The 9535-nt window shown below is 40.7% G+C and overlaps 1 protein-coding gene across 1 annotated transcript in view; it reads right to left on the bottom strand.

Moving 5' to 3' along the window:
• The window catches only part of unc13ba (unc-13 homolog Ba (C. elegans)), a 254230-nt gene that overhangs the window by 6073 nt on the left and 238622 nt on the right, over positions 1 to 9535 (bottom strand). The window contains exons 34-42 of the mRNA XM_079689879.1: positions 6757 to 6845; positions 6418 to 6555; positions 4965 to 5088; positions 3553 to 3597; positions 2962 to 3033; positions 2522 to 2669; positions 2233 to 2289; positions 1699 to 1782; positions 94 to 253 (exon numbers count right to left, since the gene is read on the bottom strand). Coding sequence (XP_079546005.1) covers positions 94 to 253; positions 1699 to 1782; positions 2233 to 2289; positions 2522 to 2669; positions 2962 to 3033; positions 3553 to 3597; positions 4965 to 5088; positions 6418 to 6555; positions 6757 to 6845 — 917 coding nt within the window. The remainder of the gene's footprint in view (positions 1 to 93; positions 254 to 1698; positions 1783 to 2232; positions 2290 to 2521; positions 2670 to 2961; positions 3034 to 3552; positions 3598 to 4964; positions 5089 to 6417; positions 6556 to 6756; positions 6846 to 9535) is intronic.

Below are 9535 nucleotides of genomic sequence, written 5' to 3'. Positions count from 1 at the left end.
CTACAGAGCAGAAAAGATAATCGAGAATTGGCCTGTAATCTCACAAAACACTGAGCTTATTTGTAGGTGTAAGAGTTCAAAATTAAAACTCACAACTGGAAAGCCTCGTTGAACTTCGCCGACCAGCTGTTGTTCTTGGACTTTGTGGTGAATTTGCGCTTCTTGTCGGCCAAGAAGGGACCGACCATGGAGACGTCCACGAAAGGCCGGAACATCCCTGATGTCTGCCACTTCATGTCATTCACTGCGATGACTGGACGGACAGAGGAAGAGAGGCAGTGAGGATGATGGTGCCATCAGATGATACAATTAAGTGTTTGTGGTTTCATGTGTAAATATATATATTTTACTCTCTTTTGATCCAATTGAGTATGTATGTGCCCCATTTGCATGACTATTTATCAGTTCTAAAGACAAGAGGGCCTGACAATGATATAGTAAAAGTATTTTTTCAATAGAGTGGTGTAGTGACGAGTCCTAAAACCTGGAAGTGAGTTAGCATTTTACCACTACTGGTTCCCTCGTCTCAGAGCCAAAGGGATTTCTCCATAGGATTTTGGAAAATAGCTGGAAATAAGTTCTGTGTTTGACACAAATTTAAGAGACGGATCACGTTTTGTTCTATGACATTAAACACATCAGCAGTGACTCCACTGGTGATTTTTGAAGAGTTTACGTGTCTGAAAAACGATGGTTGTTAACAAGTGGCTGAATAGGACTACAGAAGTTGTCGAGGACGTTGTACGTCATAACACCGAACACGTAAACACTCCCGCTAAGTTTGTTTTTCCCCGTGTTCTGCTTCAAAGCAAGTACCTGCCTCCTGCAAACTGTTAAAAAAACACTTCAACCTGTACCATTTTGATCTTAAGTTGGCGTGACGTTGAAGTTGTGTGACCCTGCTGTACTCGGCTGTAGTTCGTTTATAGCATAACGTTAGCATTTTGCTTCTGGCGATTAGATTTATGATTAGAAAATTATAAAAGTATGGTAGACATGTAGATATTATACGGCTGAACAAAATTTGCATTTATCAAACAGATTCGTTTTCCACAGACCTTATTTCGAGCTATTTTCCAAAATCCTATGGAGAAATCCCATTGCTCTTGTTCCGTTATGTGTGTGTTGGGTAAATACGTTATCCACTGCCTTATTTAAAGGACCATGTTTTGAATGTTTCCTATAAAACTATTAAGAGCCAATCACCTTGCATTACTGATGACAATCAGTCGGTTTTAGCTCATTTTTAAAAGGGTAATGAAGTTGCCCCACAAAGACCTAAGATTTACATAAGATATCTTGGTGTCTTTATTTATTTTGATTTAGACAGCAAAATAAGGTCTTTTCAAATAACCAATCCTTTGAAATAAAACCTATAATTGAGCCAAAAATAATGACTCTTAATGTTTGTTTGGCTTCAAAGTTCAGCCTTGATTATACAAAATTAAAATTACAAATATGAACCTGAAAATTAGAATAGTAGGGCCCCTTTAAGGACAAGCACTTGAACCCAGAAATACAAGGTATAAACAACTACAAGTTAATGGCTTAAGACATACAAAACAAACCGTTTGGTCCTTTAAAGGCACAATTGGAGATTAGGTGTGGTACAGTATGTAGTTTAGATATTTAAGGTTGCAGTTTAAACATCAGGGTTTAATTGTATCTGTTCGAGCATTTGGATCTGATGACTCTCACCTTTCACAATGATTTTGCGTTCTTTTCCGAGCATCATGTCGATCTGCAGTATGGCCTCTCCAATGGGCTTCTCTATCCCCGAGCCTGCAGAACACAACCACCACGACACACATTCACATGACTAACAACAGCTTTTAATCCTCATATGTATGCCATTGCTGCTGCATTGAGCCACTCTGTTATTTAAAATGTATATATAATAATATTATATTTCAGCTTTCGTAAAAGTTGCTAAAATACCTTTTGCTATAATAGAGCATCATGACGCTAATTTGAAATGTGACATAGTCACTTTACAAGGAGGTGATCATTTACAGCATAAAAAACGTGTGCTCTGTAGAAGATTGGAAATAGGAAACATGTCATCACATCAAGTCCAAAAAGTATATAGAAAGCTTTAGTTTATATTTCATGAACCTTTAATATTTAGGTGTTTCTCCAGATTTCACTGAGGTGTATTTATCTCAAAAGAAGCTCTATGGTTATGACTATAGAGCCTTTATTTCAGACTGATGCAGAGAGCGATGGACTTACCCCTATCAGGTCGGATCTTCTCACTTCCAGTGATCCTGATGCCCATCCCATCATGCACTGTGAGGACAGGAGAGAGCAGAAATGTTAAGGACACTCTTTACCAACCCCAAATCCTGTAGACTGTACATGCAGTGTGTATGTGTAGGTGTGGGTGTGTGTGCGTGTGTGCGTATGTGCGTGTGTGTGTGTGTGTGTGTGTGCACACGTGTGTGTGTGTGTGTGTGTGTGTGTGTGTGTGTGTGTGTGTGTGTGTGTGTGTGTGTGTGTGTGTGTGTGTGTGTGTGGTTACCTTGGGAGTGCTGTGTGGTGACAAAGGTCTTGATGAGAGCGTCGGTGCTCTGGGAGTAGAGGGAGAGGGCGTAACGCAGTGAGGCTAGTTCAGGACTTTTCTCCACAAACGCCTTCTTCAGCCCGTTTCCTCCTGCGTGGAAGTATTGCTGTAAAAGAAGAGACAAGAAGCATGAAGGAGAGAAAGTAAACATTTAAGGTTGAAAGACTGATAATACACTTTGTGGGGGGTTTTCCCTTTCCTGTAGTGTGTAATATAGGTTTTTGTGCATGTAAGAAAAAGTCTTTATGGAGTTTCTCTCTAACTTTTAACTATGTCATGGATGTTTAGAAATGCCAAATAATTTTACAAATGTCTCGAAATTGCACAGTCTAAATGCTGCTGATTTTTGTTTGTGTTTTTACATGAATTTACATGTGAATGTGCAGGTCTCCACTTACCTTGATGGTCTCCAGCCCTGCGTCCATGATTATACACTGTTTTGGCGTCAAGGTTTTGGCTTCACCCCCTCCCTGCAGGAACCAGAGTTCACAGACTGACATTAGAAACACTTTCCTTAAAGGTGGGGTAGGTAAGTTTGAGAAACCGGCACGAGATAAACTTTTTGTTATATTCCATGGAATGCTCTTAACATCCCGATAGCAATGAATATCTTAAGTGCTTTGACAAAAAATCCATAAATAAATGTCATCTGTGGAAGCTGTAGTACTGTAAAAAGCACGACCAATCATTTTAGCCGGGCCGGCTAAAATAACTGGATGGCCTACCTGCCTGTCAGCCTTCCACCTGTGCACAAACTTATCTCGTGCCCTCATTGGTCATGTGCGAGTTCGTGTCTGTTGGAGGAGGGGCTCTGTAAGGAAAAGGCAGATTTTTTCCGGCTGTGTATTTTCAAATTCTAGCGCACTCGAGCTGGTTTCTCCAAAATTACCTACCCCACCTTTAAGGGCAACACTCAAATAAATAAATACAATTTAATCCTTCTTATGTGTCTTCAGAAGTGGCGATTCTTTTTTTACTGCATGTGTTACCTTGAGACTGGACAGTCCTTTAGCTGCTGTGAGGAGCTGGGCACCCTGCAGAGAGAACAAAGAAGGTAAATCAAGATCACCTTGTGACTGCTTCCAATTATTCATACTTCATTGTTTGTCACATTTCTCTCTACAGAAAGAAAAACTGCTCGGATTCAACACGATCAACGTGTTCACAGAAGAAATCAAACTGGAGAATTTGCTGCCATCCGCCACTGGGTGTCAGCACAGCTCAACATAATCACAATTGATATCTGCAGATTGACTTAACCCTCTTGCTTAGTGCTCTGACGATCCCATTGATGACAGTCAAATGCTTTTTGCTATATGTGAGTGCAGGTAGCTGACAATGAATGCCTGAGCTTTGCTTTGAGGAGACACAATACACTTGATAAAATAATTAATAATATAAATATATTTATGTCTTAGGAGTAAACCATGTGTTGATGCAAGACCATGTGAATGCAGGTGTTGCTATAGTTACACAGGAAAACATGCATAAAATAAACACACACTGAAATCCCTCCTACACCCTTACTTCTAGCCGTCAAAATGTGTGTAATTCTTGCTTGCTTTTTGAACATTAAAGCATGTAAACATGTCACAGTAGAGGCACACAATACAAATATTAATCAGGGAAAGAGCATAATAGGGCCCCTTTAATACTTCTGCCCGAATTACAGCAAATTCAGTATATGGTTATTCCTATATATTATATATGATCTAAAACAGTCTGAAATCCACCTTGCAGGAACCCTGTTTTTGGTAAATCTGTGCTTTATAAAGAGTTTGGCAGCTGGTTTTCAGAAACTGTAATTAGAATATTTATTTTCAATACAGCCCCAGTCTGCTGCTCCATTACCACAGGAGCAAAAACATAACAACAAAGGAAATCAATGCAGCAAAACAACCTCATTTACTAAAAGGGTTGGCCACAATAAGCTAGTCTATGTGATTTGTAAAGAGTGGGCAAGTACACCCCAAATATTGTCTTTGAAAAACTCCCTCTCTGCCCTCTGAATAAAACAATTAGTATGTGAAGCTGGAATCGTGATGACTGTCAATACATTTGACAGAAGAAAATAAATGAGGCATATTGATTACTCATCATAAAACAGTTTTTTCCATTATCTTGTGTTAATGTTCTTTTTCTTCTAGCTTTGTAAGGGCCAGATTTGAGATTTTTGCAGCAGAGGACAGGTTTTGACGAGTAAGAAAAATTTGCAGAATTAAAAAGATGACACCTCTAATTCTGCTTTTATTGATTCTGATCTGTCTTCCTTTCTTTAACCTGCCTTTAGTGAGTCTGCTATAAGAGTGCAGTACTCTTGTTTATGGTGAGAGTGAGTTTAGTTCATGGTTTGGGTAAGGCGGAATGTAGTTGTGCCGGTTGAGGTTAAGGCTGTTCTTACCAGACTGTCGTTGCTCTGCGGCAGGACGATGGTCTTCTCTAGGCTGCTCAGGACGATCTTCCACAGGTCCTTCAGGATCCTCTTCAACACTGTCTTCTCACAGACGTCAGCAAAGATACTGAGACTGGACACAAACAAGCATAGCATGTGAGCTACAACTGCAGTCTTCATGAAGTACGAGATCAAGTCTGAAATGTATCTTGATTCACAATAACTCCATTTCCAGCATAGACTAGGACAAATATTAGGACAAAGATACAAGGAGAGAAACATTCAAACACATCTCAAGAGCACTATGAGCACTCCTCTCAACCACTTTGTTTACGCCAGGTTGGTGCAGCAACGTGTTGTCTGAGTTGTTATCAGAGATATTAACACTATATTGTCAGAATACCAGTCGTTTTTTCTCATAACAAAACGCAAAGGAAACGGGGACACTAAAATGTGACGCACACCACTGGGACAGGAGTGCTTGCAGGGGATTATAAAGTTAGCCAACTGTCACTGGAAAGTTACCTAAAATGTACGTTTTAATTGGCTTACTGTATTTTAACAATGTTTTCGCATGATTCCTTAACATATTATTGCAGATCTGCTTTAAGCTAGCTAGCTAACGTAGCTTACCTAGTAATTTCAAATATACTGACAAACACTTACAATTATTAAACAGACTAACTCTGCCAACAGTTACATTGACAGTGAGAACAATAATATCTATAATTATCTTAACCCATTTTTAGACACAAAACGCTTAAGTTTTACCATTAAGTGTGTAAGGTGCACAAAGCAACGTATGACGTTCAAAACATAATAAGATACACATATCAACCCTGTATTAACAATTCATGACAAATAGAGACGCGTACGTTTAAAAAGAGCCTCAGTAGATTATGAACGTTTGCAACCATTTCCTATTTTCGACAATAATATAAAAACCTTCACCAAGGTTGTTTCCATAAGTGATGAATAAAAAAGCAAACTGTTAATGCCCCGTGATACGAAGCTGCTTTCCTTTTCTTTGCCCATGACTACGGCTGAGAGTGCTATATACGTAAATGCCTTCACCTTGGGTTCAAATCTAACATGTTGGTGTATCCTTGGGCAAAATAGTTAACCAAGTGGCTCCTGATGGCTGACTGTGTGAATGGGTATGATTTGGCGAATGATGGCTTCTATATTTAAAGCGCTTTCAGGGGTCGTAAAGACTTGATAAAGCGCCATATAAATGCAGTCCATTTACCATTCTTTACCAAACCCAAATAAAAGAAAAACCTCCATTGCAGAAAAACAGTGGGTCAGATCACCTGCTTGTTTGAGTTTGTTCTAGTTAGAGGTTCTAAGGAAAGTTAACCTCTTATTGGTGCTTTAACAAACCAAGTATAGTAGAGATCTGATCCTGTGTATAGCTTCTTCTAGCAGCTGGAGTCACTGTGTGTGTCACACTCTCACTTACTTCCCATCTAGGAACTCCATGAGGGGCCTCAGCATGTTGTCAGCGTCTGCCTCTGCAGTGTTGTGGTTGGGGGGGCCTTTGATCTGGTAGAGGAGCTCAGCCATCTGACGCATGCAGCCGTTAATACGAGCCTGGAAACTGGAGGGAGAGACAAACTTGGACGAGAAAACTTCTGCAGGCCTGATAGAGGCTTGTTCCTCAGACATGCATACAGGTCTGTGTGTGTGTGTGTGTGTGTGTGTGTGTGTGTGTGTGTGTGTGTGTGTGTGTGTGTGTGTGTGTGTGTGTGTGTGTGTGTGTGTGTGTGTGTGTGTGTGTGTGTGAGGGTGTGTGTGTTACCTCTTGGCAAATCCCATGCTGAAGTTGTCCAGGAAGGTGTTTAGCTTCACCTGCAGGTCATTCAGGATGTCGGCTGCCTCGGTATCCAGCTGCAATACACACATAACGGAACAGGAAGAAAAAGTGATAACAAGGTTATTTCAAGTCTTTACAATCAATTATTTACAGCCTGAAATAGAAAGCTACATGTCAACAGCAGTTAATGCATACAGTTCTAGTCTTTTGCCATTTCTCTTGGGAGGCCAATCAGAGAGGGGCTAAAGAAGACACACAGAGGGTGAATATAGGTGCATTCAGCAAAGAGAATGATAAACATAATGTTAATGCAAGTCAACTTTAATATTAAACTAATATTAGACCAAAATGAAAGTATGGGTCAGTAAATGGGCATTACATGACCCCCTTGAATGGAAATAACAGTTTCAGTGTTCTGTCTCAGGTTTTCTGGGACAGGTCTGCTTTGGTCCCCAGTGTCCAAACTAAACACTAACACTAATCCAGGCAGCATTTAGTTATTATGCTCCAAATATATGTGCATCTATGTCCAACCCAACTCTCACTACTTTTAAACCTAGGCTGAAGACTTTTCTTTGATTCTTTTTAAGCTTGTTTGGCCTTATTTATTTTTTTAAATATTTTTTGGGCAACTTGTGCCTTTCTTGTAGAGACAGAGTTGAAATGCGTGACAGAGGGGGTGACATGAGGGAAATAGTCCCGAGCCAGTTTCGAACCAAGGTCCTCCGCTTGTGGACCTAGCCTACTTAATGACTGTTTTTAAAATGTATTTAAATATGTGTTCCTGCTGCAGTATATGTTAATGTTTTTATCTTTGTAAAGCAGTTTTAATTGCCTTGTGTTGAAATGTACTCTGTATATAAACTTGCCTTGCCTTAGACAACACTGTACTGGCAGATCACTGTTGAAAGTGACAATTCTCCCTCCCTAACTAAGTGCATCCGGAAAGTATTCAGACCCCTTCACATTTTCCGCATTTTTGTATGTTACAGCCTTATTTCAATTTGGATTACATTGATTTGTTTTCTCAACATTCTACACACAATACCCCATAATGACAAAGTGAAAAACATTTAAAAATAAAACACTCAAATATCACATGTGCATAAGTATTCAAACCCTTTACTCAATACTTTGTTGAAGCACCTTTGGCAGCCAATACAGCCTCAAGTCTTCTTGAGTATGATGCTACAAGCCTGGCACACCTTTCTTTGGGCAGTTTCTCCCATTCTTCTTTGCAGATCGTCTCAGGCTCTATCAGGTTGGATGGGGAGCGTCGGTGCACAGCCATTTTCAGATCTCTCCAGAGATGTTCAATACGGTTCAAGTCTTGGCTCTGGCTGGGCCACTCAAGAACATTCACAGACTTGTCCCGAAGCCACTCCTTTGTTATCGTGGCTGTGTGCTTAGGGTCGTTGTCCTGTTGAAAGGTGAACCTTCGCCCCAGTCTGAGGTCCAGAGCACTCTGGAGTAGGTTTTCATCAAGGATCTCTCTGTACATTGCTGCATTCATCTTTCCCTTGATCCTGACTGGTCTCCTAGTTCCTTCCGCTGAAAAACATCCCCACAGCATGATGCTGCACCACCATGCTTCACTGTAGGGATGGTGTTGGCCAGGTGATGAGCGGTGCCTGGGTTCCTCCAGACATGATGCTTGGAATTCAGGCCAAATTTGGTTTCATCAGACCAGACAATTTGGTTTCTCATGGTCTGAGCGTTCTTTAGGTGCTCCATGGGGGCTTTCATGTGCCTTTTGCTGAGGAGTGGCTTCCTTCTGGCCACTCTACCATAAAGGCCTGATTGGTGGAGTGCTGCAGAGATGGTTGTCCTTCTGGAAGGTTCTCCCATCTCCACAGAGGAACTCTGGAGCTCTGTCAGAGTGACCATCGGGTTCTAGGTCACCACTAAGGTCCTTCTCCCCCGATGTTCAGTTTGGTTTGGACGACCAGCTCTAGGAAAAGCCCTGGTGGTTTCAAACATCTTCCATTTGCAAATGATGGAGAGCACTGTGCTCGTTGGGACGTTCAATGCTGCAGACATTTTTCTGTACCCTTCCCCAGATCTGTGCCTTGATACAATCCTGTCTCTGAGGTCTACAGACAATTCCTTGGACCTCATGACTTGGTTTGTGCTCTGATGTGCACTGTCAACTGTGGGACCTCATATAGACAGGTGCAATCAAAAAAATAATTTAATCCATTTTTAAATAAGGCTGTAACATAACAAAATGTGAAAAAAGTTAAGGGGTATGAATACTTTCCGGATGCACTGCACATGCAGTTGGGGAAACAAGTTCCACTAAAGGAATGTTTCTTACCATATATGGTCTGTTTATGCACAAGCAGATGGGTGTAGAATAAGTAAATCTGTGTACATTTCATGCAGGTTTGAGCAGCAGGTGTGACACTCTGCTGATGTGTCTGACTAAAGGGGCCCTATCATGCTTTTTGGGGTTGTTCCATTTCCTGTAGTGTGTTATATAGGTTTTTGTGCATGTTAATGGGCTGCCATATCATAAATACCAAAGTTCCCTCCAGAGGGAGTTTCTCTCCATACACACTATGTCTGAAACATTTCCATTGAACTCCTTTGTTTACTTATATAAAATAATGACATCACTATGTAACACTCGCGATTGTACATGGGCGGAATGAGGTAAATAAAGACCTTTTTGAAAATTACAGCATGTAAACATGTCTCAGTAGAACAATGCAAATATGAAACCGGAAAATTAGCCTCTTTAAAACTGAAACATTGATCAGTA

This window comes from Notothenia rossii (genome assembly GCF_949606895.1).
Source record: "Notothenia rossii genome assembly, chromosome: 6".
Lineage (NCBI taxonomy): Eukaryota > Metazoa > Chordata > Actinopteri > Perciformes > Nototheniidae > Notothenia > Notothenia rossii.
The sequence above is the reverse complement of the archived record's forward strand: the minus strand, read 5'-3'. Positions and strand labels throughout refer to the sequence as shown.